General features: G+C 42.7%; 1 protein-coding gene across 1 annotated transcript in view; it reads right to left on the bottom strand.

The window, feature by feature from the left end:
* Positions 1–21881, bottom strand: part of EMC8-9 (ER membrane protein complex subunit 8/9) — a 57951-nt gene extending 36070 nt beyond the window's left edge. The window contains exons 1-2 of the mRNA XM_068353567.1: positions 21732–21881; positions 16835–17103 (exon numbers count right to left, since the gene is read on the bottom strand). Of these exons, the coding sequence (XP_068209668.1) occupies positions 16835–17047 (213 nt within the window). The 5' untranslated portion in view covers positions 17048–17103; positions 21732–21881. The remainder of the gene's footprint in view (positions 1–16834; positions 17104–21731) is intronic.
* Positions 21882–23420: the final 1539 nt, after the last annotated feature.

Raw genomic sequence — 23420 nt, 5'->3', positions numbered from 1 at the left:
CCTGCTCAAGGATAACATCCCGAAGAGTTGGGCTACCAGCAGTCTGGCAGCGAGAGCTGTTTGAATCCTGGCGCCGAGCGCCGCTAACATCCAGTCGGCGAGAGGCGGTATCATCACGATGACGAGCAGCGGTATCATCACGATGACGAGCAGCGGTATCGTCACAATGACGAGAGGCAGTATCGTCACGATGACAAGAAACGGAAGCGTCCTGAAGATGCAGGGTGCCGTCGCCTTGAAAATGCAGACTGCATTCATCCTGTTTCCTAAGAAACGAGGCAGTAACGTCCAGGTGTTTTGAAAGGGAAACGGAATCGTCACGGCGCCGAGAACGAGAGGCAGTATCGTCCTGGCGGCGGGAGGGGGGGGAAGGAAATTCCTGGCAGCGTGCCGATGAAGATGGTGCACGTTGTCGTACGGCCAACGAAGTGCGCAGGGGTTTCTTGGGAGAAATACTAAGTTCTCTCTTAGAAGAAGATCTCTTAACAGGCAAAGAGACGTCCTTACGTCTGACGGACTGAGAAGGGTGGCTGAAAGCTTTAACTAACGATGAAAGTTGTTCCTGCATAACAACCATGAAAGCTTTAGCAACCTCCGCTGGCTCTCACGGTGCCGAAGACGGCAGTTGTCGTACGGCTTGACTGGGAGCGCTGGCAGAAGAAGCAGGGAGTCTAGCAGGATTAACTGGACTAAGGACTCTCTGTTTCGCCCTTTTAACAGGAACATCGAAATCGTCTTCCGAAGGATCAGGGTCTCTGCTACTCGAACCGGGAGAGGGAGAACGAGACTGCACGTCCCGGTTCCACCCTCTCTTCATTGGTCTTGATTCGTAATGCCAATTACGTCTGGGAGAACGATCAGGCGAAGACACAAACATATCTGACACGCCTTTCCTACGGCGGTCAAGAGCAGCCTGGGAGATCGCAACAGGACTGTCTGAGGCGACGACTGACCGAGGATAAGCACCTCTCACCCCCTTTCGGCTTTCGACGTACCTTCTCCCTTGGTCCTGGGAGCTTGGTAGAGGTCTAGACCTAGGGGTATGACAGATTTGATCAGTCGCCACCTCCACTGCACTTTCACAAGCACTAATTTCACCAACACTCTTACCTTTAAAGGCCTCCAACTGTGCTTTAATGGCCTCCAATTCAGTAGCTAATTTAGCATACCCAGGATCATCCGTAGGCACAGGTCCTGTAGAAGGGGCAGGAGTCACTACATTTGGGGAAGGAATACCTTCCAAAGGGGTTACAAGCAAAGGGTCAATAGATGAATCTAAGCTAGGCTCACTAGCAGACTTTGACTTTGATTTAGCTCTTCTAACTCTATCAATCTCGAGTTTGCGCACATAGCGCTGCATAGCTAACCAATCATTATCACTTAAAACCTCGCATTCCTTGCACTTATTATCTAAGGCACATTCAAACCCCCTGCAACCCATACAGATAGTGTGAGGGTCAACCGAAAGTTTCGGCAACCTCACCTTGCAAATATCATTCGCACAAACACGATAATGAATTTTCTCACTCATGATAATAAAGGAAAAAAAGACAAAAAACCAAAACAACACGATTGCCAAATCCCAACACAGTGTACTTCACCAAAAACGAAGTCCAAACAGGCGATGAAGGGAAAGCGATCCGAAAAACTCTGAAAGGCGGACCAACGATCTTGTCGATCCGGCCGGCAGAGATAATCTGAGGAACAGAAAATGGGAATGATTCCAAGTACCACCCTGTAAGGGTTGTTAACCATCTAACCACACAACCACCACAAGGCGGTTGCCGCGATTTTCGATTAAATTCTGCCGCAGTCAGAGACTCAGCTACTGTATATATATAACTGCCAGGTAAGTTCTATTCATAAAATTACAAATTTTGAAAGTAATTTGTATTTTTCCTAGATATACAAACCCGAGTCCTTTAACTAGGGAAATAATTTCTGTGCAAGCTGCTACAGCCATTGAATTCATTAACGAGGTAGTTAATGGCAGGTGGTACGTGCGGGCAAGTAACCCCACCCAACCACCTATGGGAAGAGCCTCACTTAGACTATCCTACTCAGGATTGAGAGGGGTGGCTAAGGAGGGAAGTTTAATTTAAATGAATTAGGTCTGTATAGCTAGGAAAAATACAAATTATTTTCAAAATTTTTTATTTGTCCCTACACAAATACAAACCTTCATCCTTCAAATAGGGTGGATTCTTTTCTTTCTTGGAAAAGTTAGTTTGACAGGGCCCGTACGGGACCAAAGGAGATGACTCAAGCAACTGCCTATCAGTATTTCATGAGGATGAGAATACTGATAGGGCTTGGCTTGTCCAGGAAAAATTGTAAATCTGCACTGTTATAAACCCTTCCCCAAAGGGGATATCAGTCCAGAATAATATACATGGTGCATGATTGATTAATAGGTTGGTATAAATTCCATGGGGGTGATACCTAATGAATGAAGCTCAGAATGTAACTTACAAGCATCAAATCAGATCCAGCATATAACGTTTTGACTGCTTTGTCTCCAAGAGAGGGGACAGAAAAAATGAGGATTAGCCAGTCACTATCATTCATTTCAGATTTACATCTACACATTGCCATAGACAAGACGCTTCCTGTCCGGTGTGGGAGCTGGGTTGGTTATACAACTACTCGAGCAGCCATCACAGGAACAAGAACATAAGTGACAAGGGACTTGTGAGTATACAGTACTCCCGTAGATAAAAAGCCGTGAAGGTGGTTTGGCATTTCTAAATACCAGCCTTCAGCATCTGGTTGACTAATGAAGCCCTCTTAAAGAGTAAGGTGGAGCCTATACCCCCAAATTCATGAGCTTTGGTCTTAGCTGGTACCTCAACCCTCTCAGGAGCTGAGGTGTATGCAGTACGGATCATCTCACGAAGCCGGAAAGAGATCATGTTCGTTGACATCTCTTTCTTGATCCTGCCACTGCTAACAAAGAGTTGCTGTGACTTAAGTCTGAGTATCAGGTCCTCTTCAGATAGCACCACAGACTCTTCATAAGACACAAAAGCACTATCTCTCATCATTACACAGCACTTCACATAGAGAAGGGATGGATAAGTTCTCCAACTAGGGGTTGTGTGCCGACGGGTTCCGTGTCTTGGGTACAAAGTCCAGCATATAACTGCAGGAGACCTCCTTCACCCCTTTTCATGGGTGACTAAGAAACAGACCCTGCAAATCTCTTAATCTCTCTGCCGATGCTAAGGGTAGCAAAATGAGTCTTGAGAATCAGAGCTCTGTTTGACAAGCCTTCTAAAAAGGCCCATACAGGATACGCACAAGAGCTTTAGGGACAAGGGTTACCTCCCAATCTGGAGGCCTTAGGCTCCAAATTAGGCAAGGTTGTTTGAAGTTCCTCATGAGCAGATATCTTCCAGGAAGAGGAGAGGTCTATCCTTTCAGCCGATAGCCTCTGACGCCTACAACAGAGAGACACTTCTCTCGACGAAGGAAATTCATGATCTGTGCTAGAGTTGCTACAACCAAAGCAAAAGATGGTCTACTTCCCCTGGTAGATAGCTGCAGAGGACCATCCCAAATACCCTGACATCTCCTGTGCAGTGGCTCGTGAAGAAGCTTTTTGCTTGGTGGAGACGCTGGATAGCCTCCAACCGTGAAGTTCCAACGACTTCTCGGATTGGTGGTACTTCTGAAGGAGTGGCTGAAAGAGGAGTGTGGACCATTGAGGTACAGAAGTTCTCTCAGGACCTCAATTGATTTGAATACTATTCAGCATGGGACCATATGAGACCCACCAGGGGCAACCTGAGTCCTGGCGTAGCCAACATTTAGTTGATTCAAGGGCAGATCAGGCTGAACAGAAGAAAGGAGTGGAGAATGCGTCCAGGTGATCCTATGGGCGTTGGAAGGTATCTTCATCAAACATGGACCAAGGGTCTCGAATGGGGGAGAAAAACACTGGAAGCTTTCTGTTTGGCAGTGTGGTCAACAGGTCAATCTCCTAGCAACCCCCCAGGGCAAGAAAACTCTCTGCTACACAAGGATGTAGGGACTACTCTAACCCTACACTCCATCCCTGGAAAATGAGTTTGTTTATTAGTACATTCCTCTTGCCCAGAATGTATCTGGCTGACAATTCTATGGCGTGGAACGTCACCCAAGTGTGCATGCGCTTTGTCAGCTCACAGAGAGGATGCGAGGTTGTGCCCCATTACTTGTTGATGTAAGCCACTATGGTTGTTGTCAGTCATCATCACTACTGAGTGCCTCCTAAAATATTCTTGGAATCCTAGCAGCCTTAGAATGGCTGTTTCCATTTTAGAATGGCTGTTTCCATTTCAAGGATGTTTATGTACAGATGCATTTCTTATGATTAAACACCTGAGATGACACAGTTGTTCAGGTGTGTGGCCAACAACAGTTGTTCAGGTGTGTGGCCAACAACTCCTTCAATGCAACCGAGAATAGTTTCATGTCAGGAGACAGAGTTGAGCTGGATTCCTCTGATGAGGATTACCTCACTCAGCCACCCGGTAGGAGCGCCCTAGCCTCTTGTACTACCGGAACAAGAAGGAACAGCAGCTTACTGGTGATTGGCCTATGATCTTTCAAAATCCACTCAGAAGCTGAGACTTCTGTCTTAGATAGAAATTGGTGCGCAACCTCCTTGAGCTTTCTGATACAATCGTCGGACAAAAAGACTCTTGGTGCTGCCTTGTCTATCAACAGGCCCAATTACTTCAACCTCTGTTTGAGTATGAGTATTAACAGATTGCGACAAAATGCAAGAATCAGATCTCAATCCTGTAGAAACTGCCTCGCAGAGAAGGCTAGGATCAGCCAATCATCAAGATAAATCAGCAGACGTACCACTTGAGAGTAGGGCCAAGCTACTACCAAGGTTAACACCCAAATGAACACCTGGGAAGGAAGCTGTACACAGTCCGAAGCACTTTCAAGAGGACTGATGTAAAGGTACTGTACATGAAAGTATGTATTCTTCAGGTCCCCCAAAAGCATGAAGTCTCATTCTCTAATGAAACGAAACACAGCATAGACAATACTATTTCCATCCTGAACTTTGTTGGTCATGTAAACTTATTCAAAGAAGAGAGGCAGCTAACTGGTCTCTAGCCCACACTTGACTTCACCAGGAAGAGCTGACTGTAGAAACTCGAAGACTCATCTCGATCATTTTCGAGAGCTGTCTTATTCAACATTCCTTCCAGCTCTATCCTTATTAGCAGAACATCACAAGACTTGCAATGCTTGCTTACTAGAATGTATGAAATATCACATGAGGTTGGGCTCAAGATAAAGAGAAGAAAGACAGAGATGATGAGAAAGGAAAATGCATGGGAAGATGAAATATTGAAACGAGAAAGCATTAATGAGGTAGAAACATTTAAATATTTAGGAACTATGATCTCTAATAGAACTGGAGTTTAATGAAAGATTGAATATAGCAAATCTGACAATGACTAGGTTGAGTAAAATTTGGAAATCAAATTGCCAGAAATTACATATAAAAATCAGGCAATATATCAGTTAGTGAGATAGGTGTTGTATGAACAGGAGTCGTGGTATGACAATGAAACAATATCCAACAGATTTTGTAGATTTGAGAACAAAGCCCTCAGAAGAATATTAGGAGTTAAATGCCTGGACAGGATTAGAAATGAAACTATGAGAGATTACTTGTGTGCATATGTGGATGAGATCACGGTGAGGGGTAGATGGAAAGATTAGTTCACCAAACATTTAACTGGGCTCCACAAGGCACTATAAGAGTTGGAAGACCCAGGCCTACATAGCTGAAGACTATGAAGCATGAAGTAGGAGATGGTGAATGGAGAAGTATTGATTTAAAAGCTCAAGACAGAGAACTCTAGAGTAATCTAACCAAGGCCCTTTCGTCAATAGGCGTAGGAGATGATGTTGATAAACCACGATGGGATGGTATTCTGTCAAATTTGCTGGCAACAGGGGATGGAGTTTTGGTTTTTTCCACAAACTCTGCAACAAAAGAAAAAGACAGATCTTTCCACCCCTTGGAGTGTGAAACAAGATAAGTCAGTAGCACAAGGGGGAACATCTCCCGGTACCCAACAGCCACAAAGAAACCGATCACAAGAAGAGCCAGAAACGTAATCCTAATTGCATGTACAAGTGGGAATGTCTCATTGCACATAAGAACTTGGGAGACCAATCACTGGTTCCTTCTCTAACCAAGTTACCGATGGCACGCAAGCAAGGGAATATAACCACATGCCATTTCTCCCCCTTCAAGTAGCTGAGCCTTACTTCTTCTATTTCTTCAGAATTAGAAGAATAAATGTCACAATCGGAAGTTGAAAAGGAGGAAGAAGAGCAAACACACTACTTCCCCGGCCAGCCTTCTTCAAAGTTGAGACTGCCTGGATGCTCAGGAGCAAAAACTGATTCACAGGATGATCCTCTTCCCTTTGTGCACTTTGGTGCCACCAAAGAGAAACTATGGTACCTACCTTGCTAATGATTCAACAGTGTTGTTGAAAACATACTCCTATTTATAGGATGAGTGGTTTCCATATGCATGGGAGCAAACATGACTAATTTGGAAATACTTTGTACATTTCCTAACCATACAAACCTGAAGCTCTTTACTGTGGAGATATATATCGGCGACAGCTGAAACTAGCCGTAACACTTTTAGCGAGGTGCTACTCCCCTACGCTAGTTAGCAGGGGGGTAGACCAACCACCAAGCTACAACTCACAGGTGCTAACACAAGCCACTTTGCAATTGCAGCAGGACTTCCAGGGGGTTAGGTGATGGCAGGCCAATATGAGTAAATAACTTCAGGTTTGTATGGTTAGGAAAAATACAAATTATTTCCAAATTTGTCATTTGTCCCAGCGCCAAATGCAAACCTTTCAGCTCTTTACTATAAAGACTCACATTTATGTGGGTGGAAGTTCTAAACCAACTGACTGCTCACTGACCCAGGGTGCAACTCTTATGCTTCGCACAAGCTGTGGAAAAGTACACTCTATCACCTCGCTAACTCCCAATGAGAAATAATGGCCTGAGCAATTATACAAAAGTGTGAAAACTAAGTGATGTGACTCATCAAAGTAAGACTTCAGTTGAAACTATGCCTTTTTTTACCTGGACATTACCCTTCTCCTACCTCGCTGGGAGATCGGGAATGTAAAAATATACATGCATATATTAGGATACATACGAGACAGTGACCTACCTACAGTCAGAGGAGGTCAGCTTTCAGAGTTCCCAGGCTTGCTCAAGCCCCAAGAGAGGGGAGAATGAAAGACAAAAAGGCCAGTCATACACACATTCACACTAGACCTTCAACCGGGAAACATCTGCCTCAACCGACTGCTACTTATTCTACGAGGGAGCTGAAGTATTAATGATCATGTTTTGTACAGCCACCACAGGACCTATGGAGAATGTGTCAAGGCTCCTGTGAGTTACGTCTGGCAAGTAATGGGCAGTGAACGTAGACTGACTTTTCCACACACCTACCTGTATGACCTGCATCACACTGAAATTCTTTCTGAACACCAGGGACGTACTAACACCCCTGACATCATGAGCTTTAGGTCTACGGTCAAGTGGGGATAAGTCCGCTTAGAGGGCTCTTTGATCACTTTCCTGATCTAGGAAGAGATCAAGTTCCTTGTAACTCTTCTCTTGACGCTACCTGTGCTGACAAACAGTCTACTGATCTGTCGAACTCAACCCATAGGTAACTTATGACAGTATGGAAACTCGCAATCTGGAAGGTCATGAATCTAGAATCTGCTACAGTCAAATTCCAGTCTAGCAAAAAACTCAAGAATGCAGTTAAGTGTACTTCCTGGGATTGTAGTACTTGTCCTAGATTCCATGGAAGCAGTCTGATTTCTAACTAAGGGCATGTATGATCAGAACTGCATATGTGGAGAGAGAATTCCTTTGAGGAGGCAATGTCAACTGTGCTTAGTTTAAAGGCGAGGCTTCCAGCTGAGGGATAGTCTTTCACCAACGACATTGAACCGAGTGCCACTAAAAGTTGCTGGAAAACTTCCAATTTTACTGTAGAAATTACTGTTCTGAGATATATCTGCACCTGTGGTTGTTCAAGAAGATTGGGGAGCGGAGGAAGCTCTCTCAGTGTCTGTGAGCAGGTGTAGAAGATCCGGGAACCATTATGCATGCTGCTGCATCGGAGCTAGAGTCATCGAAAGGTCTTGCGATGTCCGTACTTTGTTCAGCTCTTCCTTACTGGGCAGAAAGGGTAAAGAACGTATAAACCTCTAGACTGACACCCATGTGTTGGGAATCGTCTTGTCCGAACACCTGGGGATTTACTACTGATGAGCAGTACCCCAGAAAGCTCCGGTTGAGACACGTCGTGAATAGGTCTATTGTTGGCAAACCTCACAAAGTCAAGACTTTGTTGGTTATCAGTTGATTCCATGACCACTAGGAGCCCACTATCTGAGTCTTCCTGCTCAGTTTGTCCGGCAAGATGTTTCTCTTTCTCGAATTACAGCGAGGTGAGAGGGCTACCAAGTTGTCTTCCGTTCATCTGATTATCCCTACAGCCAGATGTCCTAAGGGCTGTGAAAAGTACCTCCTTGCTTGTATATATAAGCTATTACAGTGATGTTGTCGCTCCTCAGTACCACGGAGAGTCTTGAGAAGGGCTGTTAGAAGAATTTGAGAGATAAAAGGTTGCTCTCATTCCATGAGGTTTATGTGGCAGTGTTGCTGGGCATCACACCACCGTCCAGAGATGAAATGGTGCAACAGGCGGGCGAGCCCTATCCCCCTTTTTCTTTGATGTATCCATAACAAACATCTATCTCAGGGAAGGAGCAAGAATATCTACTCCTCTGAGTAGGTTGGTATCTGATATATAGCACTGCTCAGACCATATAGGGACCAGTAGATCTGGCAGGTCTTTGTGCTGAGACCAGAATGTCTTCTGCTGCCACAGGAGACTCTGAGTACGGAGAAGACTAAGCTACTACTGTAGTGTTGTCGCTCATCCATACCGCCAGGAACTGGTGGAACTGTTGAAGGGTGAGGAAGGCTGCCCTCTTTCTGATTCAGACCACAGGTCGGAGATAGTATGGTGCAGCATGTGCCCCTCCCCCCCACCCTTCCTTTAATGCATCTGAAAAGAGCATCAACTCCGGGTGAGGAACGAGAGGATCAACCCCTTTGCAGAGGTTCTCGTCTGCCAACCACAATCTGAGATCCATCTGTACCTCTGGTCCTAGGTGGACTAATGAGTCCGGGGAATCGATGACTTGATTTCACTAGTATTTGAGATGCTACTGGTGGAATCTCATCCTGAGGCGTCCATTGGGTACTAGACAGGACAGAGATGATTGTTGGCCGGGCAGACATAGCCAGCTCTGAGCTAGGAGCTCTTCTCGCCTGAGGCAGGCAGTGTCCTGCTACCTTCCTCAAACTCTGAATTCTTTCGTCTGATGGAAAGGCTTTATGCCATTTGGTGTCTATTATCATACCAAGATATACTAGTCTTTGAGGGGGAAGCAGTTGAGACTTCTCGAGGTTTACTACGATCCATAGATCTTGGCAAAGCCTCAGATGTTTGTCTCTGTGTTGAAGAAGGGTAACCGCCGAGTCTGCTAGAATCAGCTAGTAGTCCAGATATCTTATGAGACATATACCAATTCTGCGAGCCCAAGATGATACTAGGGTGAACACACTTGTGAAGAAAGTAAAGTGGGTGCTCAGCCCTGGTATGCGAGTGTGCGGGGTAGCCAGCTAACCCCACCCCTCCCGCTAACTAGCAGTTACGGTGGTTATCCCTCCCTAAAATGCCCAAGGCTCGTCTATCAGCTTCGTCGAAAGTAATATCCCTATAAATAGCGTAGGGTTTGGATTTAGTCGAAGCAAACGTTCATTCATCCACGAAAAGTACATGCAGCTGGCGAAGCTCTCAGTCATCTTGTTGGTAGTAGGTATTAGCCTGTCTGCCTTGTGAGCGGGACAAACCTCCGTGTAAATGATTAAAAGAATAACCGGAGATTCATTTTTTTTCTGAACAACAGTGGGATGCAGCGGCCGCAAGCGATTGGAAAGCATTCCTATTTGAGGTAAAACCAGGGCAGGACTATATCTAACAAGAATCGTTGTACCCCGGGGGGACAATGATGGCGTGCGGCGGCCACAAGTGGTCAACAAGCATCCACATTTGCAGCAATAAACCCTGAGGGTTTTGTCTTACAAGACTCGTTTATAGTCCCAGGATCTTACCTTCCTGAGAGGTCTGGCAGTCACATGGTCAAAAGTGCATGCAGAACCAAAACAGCTTATATCATCCTCTTACTATGGGGATCTGTAGATACATAGATTGTCAGAGAGGAGAACTCACCCGCACACCTACCTATGATTAAGTGTGGGGTGGGCACTCTCAGGGCAAAATGAATAGTCTCGAAAGTAGGGATTATTCGTCTAACCATGCAATGAACCCAATCTCTTGCCAGCAGCCCAGAGGTTCGCAAGTAAGGTCTTGCACATTCATTATTTGGCAAGCATTAGCAGGCCCTGACGAGCGTTAGCGAGTGCTGGTGAACATTAGCGAGCGCTGACGAGATAATTGCGCAGATGTTGAAGCTTGCGCATCCCCAGGCAACTTAAATATCTGCACATATCTCTCTTCTGTATATCAGGCTAAAGCTCGCATAGTTACTGCTTACTCATACAAAGACGACAAAGTTATGATAAAATGTATTGCACAGAGATTTGCTGTTATCACTGTCCTTGTGTGCTATAAAACAAGTCCCGAATGAGCGCGAGGTATTAAGAGCTTAGGATGGTGAGTACGTTGAACACCCTCACTATAAAAGTACTGAATGGGCGCTCGAAGTATTAAGCGCTTAGGATGGCAAGCGTGCTGAACACCCTCTATAGTTGTGTTAGGAATATATGAGAGTAGGTTAAAGTGCACAGCTGTGGTTGCGCGCTAAACTATCTCAAGGCCGCGTGAAGTATTAAGCGCTTAGGATGGTGAGCGTGCTGAGTACCCTCTAACGTTGGCGAATGTTGGGTTAGGCGTGTAGGTATGAGTGCATACTGAACTCCTTCAACTGTATGTGGTGATAGGGGGTATAGCACGTAGCTGTAGTTGTGTGCTGAACTCCATCAACCGTTCATTGTGGTGAGAGAGAAGGTTGTACTACATAGCTGTGTGCACGCGCTGAACTCCCAATGAGGGTGAGTGAGTAGGTAAGCTCGTAGATGATAGCGTGCTCTGAGCTTCTCACCCCCTAACCTTACTGAGTGAGAGGTTAAGCACACTAGCCCGTTAGGTTTGTCATTCTCTTGTCAAAGAACAGAAGTTTCTCCCTCGTACGAGTTTAAAACTATAAAGCCAGATCCCAAAGGTCCTGGTCTCATAAAGCTCCATGAGCTTTGTCGTGCTCCAAGAGGAATAATGTAGGCCATTACAGTACTTTGAAGAATTATAGCCTACAAGAGGTTGAAACCATGAGATGAGATTCGACTACCATATTGTTTGGTGAAACCTGTCATCACTTCACTGTCGTCAGCATTTTGGAAGTATACCGAGCCTCGACAAAAAGCGGCTGCAGCGATAAGGGGACAATCCTGTTTTGACTGAGATGTCAAGGGATATCCTTGGTATGAAATATGTCATCACGGGTGGACACGTGCTGCCCTTTTGTTATGGCTTAACACGTGATCCAGATTGCATTAGAAATTTGTTCTAGAAGCTTCCATGGCATGATCAAAGTGGGCGTTTTTGAGGAGGCTAATCGAGATGCAGAATTGTCAAAAAAACGTCTGTAATCAACTCCGCCCATACATGAGTACCTAAACTTCAAGAAGAGATTGTCCAGGAGAGATAGGACAGGACATAAGACAAGAAAGGAACAATGTCCGAATCAGATGAGAACCAAGTCCTAACGAGATAAGAAACAGAGAAGACCAGAAGTCTGATAGAGCCAGTTTCCAACCTTCCTTTTGGACGACAAATGCCTATCTCCAAAATCCTGTCATAGTTGAGAAGCAGAGACAAATTGAAGCAGCTAGCCCTCCCTGCTTGTGAAGAGAAGTAGCCAATACTGCCTGCAGCCTGGCCTTAGTTCAACACTATCATTGCATTCTTGGAGAAGACTTCTGAAATCCCATCTTGATGCCACCCTTTCCACGAGGTTTTCAAATCCAAAGTCATCGTGCCAGTTTCATCTATACTTCACCCGCCCTTCTGCAACGTTCTCAAGCCTGAAGTCTCTGTACCAGTATCGTCTCAGCAGCTGCAGAAAACTATTCCTTAAGTATATCTACCTTACTGACTGTTCCCCTTTCTATTAATGCTTTGATTGATTTGATTTGTTAGTTTAAGTAACCTAAAAAGTAAAATTTATTTTCTTTATAAGTTTGTGAATAAACTTTTTTTTTTTTTGTGAGTTTCTTTTTATATTCATTCCCCACGTTTTATTTGGTTGTTGTCGTACAATTTTATTTTAATTATTAAAAGAACCTATAACGATTTTAAGATCGTAACAACCTCCATTGCCAAGCTCCAAAGAGCAAGAGCCGGACATGGAAGAACCCAATTCACACCAGTGGAATCCTCCAATGGGGAAACCACTCGGGCGAAGGCAGTCTTTCCCACGATGGGAAAGGCAACCAACTTTTGATGGACCTCCGGGCAGCACTATCAACTTCATCAACGAACAGTGCTCAAGTTGAAAGTCGGCATCGAGTGGTGCCTGTGAAATATAGCCGAAGCTAGTTTCTGGGTTTCCCCCAAAAGGAACTCTTCCCCAACTGGAAGCCCTGAAGATACTTGGTCTGCCTCTTCTCTAATTTCTACGCTGAAATTATAGGAACAAAGGTGAGTTGAAGGAGTGTTACAGTAAACTGTAACACTTACGGAAACCATTCCGTATGAAGTAAAAAGAAAGTATGACAAATTTGGAAGTACAGTGAACCCTCGCTACTTCGCGGTTCGACCATCGCGGATTCACCACTTCGCGGATTTTTTTCATAACCCATGTCTATACATATATTGCGGATTTTCCGGAAATATCGAAAATACCGCGATGTGACCGATGGTGCGAGATTGGAGAAAGTAAGGAAAATTGAATCATGATTGATTTTCAATATAAATGAAACTTTGAGAAGCAACAAAGATATCATTTGTTAGAGAGATAGAGAGAGGTAAGGAATGGGAGGTAGTGAAAAGTAGCCCACAGAGAGAGAGAGAGAGGTAGAGAGAGAGAGAGAGAGGTAGAGAGAGAGAGAGAGAGAGAGAGAGAGAGAGAGAGAGAGAGATAGGTAGAGAGAGAGAGAGAGAGGGGGGTTTAAATGTAATAAACAAAAAAATTTGATAGGTTATAACACATTGGTGCTTATGTAATATCAACTGTATACTGTAGACGGTTTGAATAAGTTAAGAAATGGTATAAATGATACTTTGTTAGTGTATTCGTACACACTCAAGAGCGGCAGCTAGATGACAGCTGATCTAATCACAGCCTAAAGTAAAAAAAAAAAAAAAGTCAACAATACTCGATTTTTAAAACACACCCGAAATTTAAAAACAAAAGTACAAGCTTTCTTAATGTGCAATTAACTATTTAAAGAGTGGCAATTTTCTAGAATAAAATGATATTTCCCAAAAAATAGTGGTTTGCTGATGAAATCGGATGCCCTATTTTTAGCTATGATTGAAATGGATGTAGACTCGGCCTAATTATTTCGTTTCGTATTTAATTGACACTAAGAAAACTAATTTTAGTTTCTTCATCTAAATGTAAGTATTGTATAACACGAGAGAGAGAGAGAGAGAGAGAGAGAGAGAGAGAGAGAGAGAGAGAGAGAGAGAGAGAGAGAGAGAGAGAGAGAGAGAGAGAGAGAGAATGAATCAGCTGTTGTAATCAAATGGCGTGTTTTTGTTTCGTGAGAATTTCATCGCCACGACTTTAACAACAACATACTGTACTGAACTTTACAGTATTATACAGACTACTGTAATATGATAAAGTAAAATATTTGTAATCTATTTTATATGAAATGGGGCCATTTTTGTTTTGTTTAAAATTTACATTTACGTATGTAAAACAACTCTCTCTCTCTCTCTCTCTCTCTCTCTCTCTCTCTCTCTCTCTCTCTCTCTCTCTCTCTCTCTCTCTCTCTCTCTCTCTCTCTCTCTCGTAGATTGTTTTCCTGCTTTGCTACGTATGTATGATTTTATATAGATACGGTAAATAATATTTGTAATAACATATTTTATAAAATCTTTTACTGTAATATCATTATTTATCACTTTCATCATGCGGGTTAAATTGCTTAGTTTGTTTACTGAGCGTACTTTATGACGCCGTCGTTTCAGGCGGCGTCATAAAGAAAAAAATTTCATTTGGAAGTCCTAAGAAAAATTAAGTAAAACATTAGTAATAACCAAATCAACATACTGTACTGCATAATCAATATAATTGATGCAAAAACTAACCTATAAACAGATGTGTAAATGCGTCTGTTTCTTCATTAGGATCAGAGATAAACGTAAACAAAACATTGGTTGCCATTTTTTATCGTGCTTTTTGGCGTGTTTAGGAAACGCATGATATAAAGTCGCCTTTAATATTTGTGCCTGTTTTAGTTTAGGGTACTGTATTACATGCATTAAGTGTTCTGTACATTAAAGGGTAGTTTGTTAACAGTACTACGTACAAGGGAAGGTTTTAAAAGTCTGAATATACATGTTAAATAAATAGGTAAATATGGTGTTACTACTTCGCGGATTTTCACCTATCGCGGCCGCGTCTGGAACCTATCTACCGCGATAAACGAGGGTTCACTGTAATTTGTATTTTCCCTAACGATACAAACCTGTAGCTATTTATTGGGTCATTACTTTCGGCAAAGCTGAAAGGACGAGCCATTAGAATTTAGAAAGGGTTAACTACCCAATCACTAGTTAGAGGGGTGAGGTGGGTAGCTAGCTAACCCTCTCACTCACACACCTGTAAATGAGCTTCACTTCGCTTTGAGGTAAGACTTTGAAGGGGGACAGGGTTGGCGGTCAAGTATGTATAAATAGCTACAGGTTTGTATCATTATGATATATACAAATTACTTCCAAATCTGTCATTTGTTCCGTAACTAGAATAAAAATTAAACGCTATTTATAGGGGTTGACTCACCCATTAGGAGGGTGGATGTCCTTGCCAATCTGGCTTTTGGCCTTACCTGGGGTTTCCATATTGTGAATGTTAATACACAAATAAGGAGATGTTAACACCTTGCTAAACTTTGCTAAGCATGGTCTGTAGCCTACACAAGCTAGCAATGTGACTCAAGGTATAAGTTATTCCTAGTCTGTAGGTAATAACCAAGTTGACCGAGACATTCCCAATGCCACCTCGCTAAGGTATGGGGACGCAACAGTATTGGAACAATACTAGGTTACACAAGGGAGCAATGGTTTACCTGCAGTGGTTGAGGCCAGCTTGTGAAGAGGACCCAGGATGCTAATTTCACCATGAGAGGGGAGGATGAAGAAAGGAAAGGAGCCAGACAATCCTTTTCATTCATTCAGACTAAAACTAGGTAACCAATGCCCTCAACCATCTGCTACTTGGCCAATAAGGAGCTTGAGGTACTAAACCAGCTGTTGTGCAGCCACCGCAGGACCAATACAGACCGCATCGAGGTTCCTGTGGGTCATGTCTTGTAGGTAGTGGGCAGTGAAAGTAGTTTGCAGTTTCCACATGCCTGCTTGTAACACCTGCACCACAGAGTAGCTTCTTTTGAAGGCTAGGCACGTAGCTATGCCCCTGAGATCATGCACACTGGGTTGACATGTTGGAAGAAGATCGGGATTCAGAGTATGGTCAATGACCCTGCGAATCAACGTAGAAATGATATTTTTCATGATCCTCCTCTTGTTTCTGCCCGTGTTGACAAAGAGAGAGGGCACACGGAGTGGGGATGCTGCTGGTCTCTTGAAGTAGCGCCTCAAACATCTTACTGGGCATAGTAACAGATGATCTAGGTTGTTGGTTACAGAGCAGAGACACATTATCTGGAAGAAGTACAATCTAGGATCCAAAACCCCCGGATTCTGAGTCTTGGCAACAAACTCAGGGACGAAGCTGATGCTTACCCCTCCCCAACCCATTATATGGGCTATGTCATATGAGAGACCATGAAGTTCGCTGACTTCCCACTGGCTAGCGGAATTGGTAGTTAACCCTCGCTAAACTCTTATAGCTCGCTCTTTCAGCTTCGCCAAAAGTAATACCCCTATAAATAGTGTTCGTTTGTATTCCAGTTACAGAACAACTAAAATTTTAGGCCAGTTGATTCTTTAAAAAGGTCATTAATCAACCGAATAAGGCGGAGAACAGACAACGTCCGCTCTCCTCCGAGCCAAAATTAAAAGTGGTTTGTGTAAGCTACTGCGAGTGTAAGCGGGGTGGTTATTCTAACTCCACTAACCTCTGCTAATTAGCGGAGGGGAGTAGTACCTTGCTACAACTTTTACAGCTAGTTTCGGCTGTCACCCAAATATATCCCCATAGTAAAGAGCTGAAAGGTTTGTATTTAGTACTGGAACAAATATTGATTTCAAAATTTAAATGAAAACCTGGGATATTTACAAATTGTCATTCACATATAAACTGTCATCAAGATCATAAACATACTTATGTGTATTAAATGAAGAACAGCTCATTCAGAAATTAATTTGGCATCTTCTCTGATATATTTACAGAGAGACCGTCATAAAATAAATTGATACTAATCTAATAAATCAAATATTGAACAGCTTACTACAAATAAGAAAAGAAATACTTACTTGAGTTAGAGCAATTTCAAGCATTGGAGTTAAGCTGAGATGTAAATGGAATAGTGGTATGGCATCAACTAGGTAAACTGTGTTATTAGTGTCATCACTGGTACCTTTTGCTTGAGCAAGTACCACACCACTAACTGCAGACTGAGGATAACGTGCAGCATGTAACAACATCTTGGCCAAAACTGGGCATGCAAGACTAATATCTCCTGACATCGTGACTTGATCTTTTGGGTAGGATTTGGTTTGGATATATCAGCTCAATGAAACACCTGTATAAAAAAAATGCATTTCAATTCCTCAAAAGAGAATTTACAACTTTAAATTGGGCATCAATAAAACTTTGTATAGTACCACTAAATTCAAGTATTAAATTTAAACCAATAGAAAATTAAGTGTACAGACCTCCTTGTCCAAATATTATAAAACCATATAGTTAAACTAATACACAGAAATGGTTAAGGGAAAGTTTGAAATAGATGGAAGAAATCAATTCACTCCACATTAGATTTTGCAATTTCAGTTTTTGTACACACTTATATACATGTACAGTACTATCAATCAACCAATTCTATTATAGAAACGTTTATAGACGTGTGAATGAGTAAAATTTTAAAAGTAATTTGTATTTTTCCTAGACATACAATCCTGAGTCCTTTAAAAAGGAAATATCTTCACCACAAGCTGGAACAGCCATTGAATTGTTAATAAGTTAGCTACTGCAGTTAGCAATAGGTAGGTGATAGGGAAACACCTACCTGCCTGACTGAGTATTGCTACTTTTGACCTATGGGCTAAGGACAAAGAAGGATATTTAAAGGAGGCCGCTTAATTTTTTTTTTCATACCTACAGTTAACAGTACATACCCAAGTTCTTTAACTAGAAGATGACTTCACAATGAGCTGGACTAGCTGTTGGATCATTAACTAGATAATGGGCCACCAACAGGTATGGCCTATATGCTTGACTAATTTAGTGATTGATTTGAAATTTTCTGGCATCCTGACATCGACGGTTATTGATGCCGACGTTGTTTGTTATAAATAAAGAAATGAAAAAAAAGAATATTCAATTGAAACCATAAAAGCTGGCCATCGGTTAGCTAGCGATTGGCAAGCTGGAGATCGGGAAGTTGCTATCGGCCAGCTGGTAAACAGTCTAGCTGGGAGCTGGCGATCATCGAGCTGGTGACCAGCAATCAGCGGTGGGAGAGCTGGAGATTGGCAAGCTGGCAATCAGCGTGATGGTAAACAACACTAAGGGTCGACAATCGGCAAGCTGGCGAGTTGGCCATCTGATGATCAGTGATTTGCAGCAATCGGCTAATTGGCAATCAGCGATTGACGAACTGGCGATTGGCAATCGACGAGTTGGAGATGGGCGATCAACGAGCTGGCAACCGGCGAACTGGAGATCGGCAATGACAATCTGGCAATCAGCAATCTGTGAGTTGGCGGTCAGCGAGCGACGAACTGGAGATCAGCGATCAGACGAGATTGTTGGCAATGCGAGTCCGCTAGGCGTGACGAGTCTTGCTAGATAGACGAGATCTGGGCGAGGTCTGCTCTGAAGATGAAGAGTGAGAAAAGGACAAATCCAATTCCCGCCGAAGGAAATCTCCGAAAGGGAGACCAAAAAGCGGTTAAGGAAGTCTCCCCACGGACGGAAAGGAGCCCAATATCTGCTGCAGCTGTCGGCAATTCTCCTTGCAAGCAGGAAGATTGCCGAACAGTAGCTGGTGTAGGGACTCTCTCTTGGAAGGGAAAGTTCTAACACCTGGAGGAGAATCTTTGGGCAGCACTCTCTACTACTCTTCAATGAGTTCTATCTCAAATCGAAGGTCGACACCGAGTGTTGCCTAAGAACGAAGGTGAAGAGGCAAGAGCGGAGTTTGCAGGCAGGGCTACAGATGAAGCCTCAGAAATGACCATCTCAACCATTGACAATAGATCCACCTCAGATTCGGAAGAACGCTGCCATCCCGCACCTCGTTGAAGAAGTCCAAGCAACACCTCCTTGGAAGGCAGACCGGGCAAAGCGGTGGGGCACCTCGCTAGGGGAGGTGAAACCGCTTCTCGAGGATCGGGGTTGACCAGGAGTTAAAAGGTTTGCACTACTACTCGACCGATCCCTGGAGGGAACCGCTCGAGTAGAAGCTTCAGGGGAAAGTCAGGGAATGGAAGAAGCAGCTTTGGGTTTCTTCTGCTTCGAGGAAACTTTTGAAGGAGAAGTGTCTCTTTCAGACTTCTTCCACCGTCACCCAAACTTTACCCACTGGGATGCAGACCACTCCCAACATTCAATACATTTACTATTCTCCGTACAATGCTGTCCCCGAACACAGACGGTGAGGCTCGGTATCCTTGGATGACATAAAGGTACTGCAGGAGTGGCCCTCGGGACCAGAGCTGGTGCGCATAACCGACAGGCAAGGGCACTCGTACACACAAACACTTTCTGTAAGAGAAAGCACTAAAAGATTAATGGCATTCCAAATAGATTGGATGCAGAGCGGTAGCAACCGTTCATGGTCTCAGCCAAAAGCAAAAGTGAAGTATAATCACTGGTGTATGAGCTAGAGAGGGTGGTTACTAACTAGAGGGATGGGTGGGTAACCACACTAATTTTCTAATGGCTCGTCCTTTCAGCTTCGCTGAAAGTAATACCCATATAAATAGCTTAGGTTTGTATTCCAGTTACGGAACAAAAGCAAGTACTATAAGGGTGAAGAGCAGGTGACATGGCTGTCTGATCATAGGAGTAAAGGCATGGACATCAGAAGGTATTAGTTTATTTATGGACATTAATAATGTAGCGTATTTTAACTTAGTTCTCTATGTTAAGGAAGTCTTTTGTAGTATTTCTGTATAATATTATCTGTCGCAAATGCCTAGTGCTTTATATATCGACGATCAAACTCACGCTACTCATGTCTTCCTCCCAGATTTTTTCTAAGTCTGTTGTTATTGTTGACGGTGTCTTGTTTTTGCTCACATGAGCCCTGTAACCACTATAATCCGCAGACAAACTAGTCCACTATGACGTTTGGCCAATCACAGCGCCTATCCACTATGACGTTACAGGTTTGGCCAATCACAGCGCGACAATACACTATCTTACCCAGGTCTTTCATTTCGTTCTTAGACATGGAGGCCATAGCAAGCACGTCATTTCATATTGCACAAGAAGTTGAAATTCCATCTTCTTGTCCTGACTGTTTCCTAACTTACAATGGATTTGTTGCAACTTATTCGGGGAATATTGAAAAACTAGTGGATGTGTGCCAGACACACAATTTAATTTTACAAAATAAAAATTGTACTGCATGTCAAGGAACCTTCGCAACGGCTTCACGTTTTCCTCAAAGCAGCAGCACATCTTTATGAACCACCAGTTTAAGGTAAGCTTCAAAAATTTATAGAGTATATTATAATGGTGATAGTATAACAATGTATACAGTAGTACCATCACTTTGGATTTGGTTTGATGGATGTGTTAGGTAGTGGCCGTAAGGGGGGGTCGCAGGGGCTAGGCCTAGGTAGGGGTACAGGGCCCTAGGTTAGGTGGTTGTATTAGGTTTGGTAGTGCCCCGAAAATCACTGTGGCCTTAAGGGGGGGCGGAGGCCCCCCCCCCCGTTAGGCCTAGGTAGGGGTACAGGGCCCCTAGACTAGGTTAGGTGGGTTTATTAGGTTCGGTAGTGCCCTGAAAATCACTGTGGCCTTAAGGGGGGGGGTCGCGGGGGGGGGGGGTACCCCACGGTAGGGGTATAGGGGGAGGGGTGGTGGAAGGATAAGTATTCATTTGCGATGGAAATAAACCTGAAAATCAGTCAAATCACATCATAATACAACAGAAAAACCTATATTTTATATTGAAAGCAATTAATGTCCATAAGTAAAAAAATACCCATCAGAATGCCTCCACAGCCAGAAGTGTTGTGTGTGAATGCTTAATACAAGCATAACCAGTCATGCACAGCAGCTGCTCAGCAATGCAGCATGACGTAATCTACCGATTTCTTTTGATTGTCTGGCTGTAGAAAACAAATCCAGAAGCAACCCCATTAAATGACTCAGTAGTTTGTATAAGCTCAGGAATAAATAACAGTTACAGTAATCAAAACCAAGTATTAGTAATGAGACATTGTCAAACCACAAGCATTAGTTTACCAGGACTTCTGGAGGCACAGAAAACGTATTTTACATTTACTATGGAGACATTTGTGGCAGTGTTCATCATATTACAAGTACCGCCTTTTTTAATTAAGCTAATGATTTAGTAGTTTATGCTTTAAAGTATGCTCGCTTCGCTCGCAATTAAACATTACCCCATTGCTTCTATGTTCTAGCAAGCGGAACATGTTTCGCTACACACGGTAGACCCTAGGGCTAGCACTTCGGCAATAATTATCAATTTTACCAACTTAGAATTTTACTATCTCACGTATTATTATCCAGATATTAATAATTATGAGATAAAAAAATTTACTAGTATTGATTTATTGAACAAATCTGGTTAAAATAGTTAGGGGAGAATTGTGAAAATGTAAAATAAAAACCAAATTGCATTAGTAAGCAATGATCCTTTCGGAGAAACTGAGTTGTGTTCCCGATGTATTCGTATGCCTTATATGATAGCTATCGTAAAACCCTATTATTCAAGTTTTAAAGACTTCCTTTAACTAATTTAGTCCCCATAAGCAATCATACAAGAAAGTAAGGCAAAATTGTCCAATTGTCTTCAAGCCTACAGGGTAGCAATAGCATGTCAGGAAAACCATGGCGGTTGCTTATTTCAACAATCTGACCTTACGAGAACAAACAAGAAATGCAAATTCATGTTCTTTGATGGTCTGTACATTCCATATATACGTAATTATTAGGAATTGAGAGACTTACGTAAGAAATAGCTTTGTACACCGGAACGTTGACAGAAGAACCTCAGAGTTTCTGTCACAAACATATGATGATATTCTTCTTCTTCTTCTTCTTCTACTTAAGGCTTCGACTAATCGTAGAGCTCTGTTGATGCTTAGCGTCTATTAACATGTCTGTCTATTATCCAAATAAAGGAACCATGTGGGGAATGCTTGGGAAAAGTATTATATAGATATTCAAAAATGTAGTATTAAAATTGAATAAGTAAGAAGGTATAACAATTAAACGAAAACTAGAAGAAAATACTGCAGAAATTACCCAACAGGTTTGTACATAGTAACAACAGAAGAGGTTGATAATTATGAAAGCAATGTTAAATATGATAGATTTATAAGAAAATCATAGAATATGACTGAAAAGGATAGGTATTGTGTGTTCTGTAGTGAGGCAGATATTCTTATTATCATTACAAGCTAAGCCACAACCCTGGTTGAAAAAGCCGGCTGTCATGAACCCCGCTGCCCAATGACCCCAACAGGATAAATAGCCCAATGAGGAAAGGATATAGGGAAATTAACTATAAGACAAGTTATGAACAATTAATATGAAATATTCCCAGAACAGTAACAACGTTAAGATAGGTCTTTCATATATAAACTATGAAAATTAAAAAAAAAAAAACGAAGAGAAATAACATAAAATAGTCCAATTGAGTGTACCGTCAAGTAAAAGAACTCTAACCCAACTTCAGACGCTATGGCAGTACCCAAGACAAGAGATCAATGGTTTGATTTTAGAGTGCCCTTCTCCTAGAAGAGATGCTTACCATAGCTATAAAGTCTTTTCTATCCTTACCAAGGAGATAGTAGCTACTGAACAATTACAGTGCAGGAGTTAACCCCTTGAGCAAAGAAGAATTGTTTGGTAATTTCAGTGTTGTCATGTGTATGAGGACAGAAGAATGTGGAGAATATGCCAGACTATTCGGATATGTGCAGGTAAAGGAAAATGAGCCGTAACCAGAGAGAGGGATCCAATACAGTACTGTCTGGTCGGTCAAATGACCAATTAACTCTCTAGCGATAGTATCTCAACGGGTGGCTGATGCCCTGGCCAATCTACTACCTATGTTAGCTGTAATAAATTAAGAAATTTTAGAAGTAGTGGCATATAATTAGGGAAGTTTAAAACACCAACTTAAGAAGTTGCCAGATATATTAGACCGTTAGACAGGCTCTGGAAATTTGAGGTAAATGTATGCAAAATGGGCTTTCTGACTCTAGGATGTAACTAATGACAATGAGCTTTAAATTCTTCAGGTTGTAGCGCCTTGCAAATACGCTCCTAGCAATGTGCCCACAATCATGGTATTGTGGAAAGAGGGACGAGGAACCTGCAACCAAATAAATAACACTTGAATAGGGAATGCTTGGAAATTGACGATGGTTTGTTGGTAGAGAAGCATAGTAAACAATTTAAATAACAGGAAGCTATATAAATGGGCGATACAGTGAAAGGCTTTAACCTCCCATCTCTGGACCCCATTGCTCTGAAGACGAAAAACGGTCAAGACAAAGATTGCAAGTAACTAATTAAGATGAGTTCTAAGTTAGAAGTTCCTTTGAAACAAACAGTATTAGCCTTCGGCATCACTTTGCGTTATTAGTCTGACACGAGCAGTGTGGTTGTAGACAAGTCTCTTCAGATAAG

Source organism: Palaemon carinicauda, chromosome 30, assembly GCF_036898095.1.
Source record: "Palaemon carinicauda isolate YSFRI2023 chromosome 30, ASM3689809v2, whole genome shotgun sequence".
Classification (NCBI taxonomy): Eukaryota; Metazoa; Arthropoda; class Malacostraca; order Decapoda; family Palaemonidae; genus Palaemon; species Palaemon carinicauda.
This window is presented reverse-complemented; position numbering and strand designations above follow the sequence as displayed.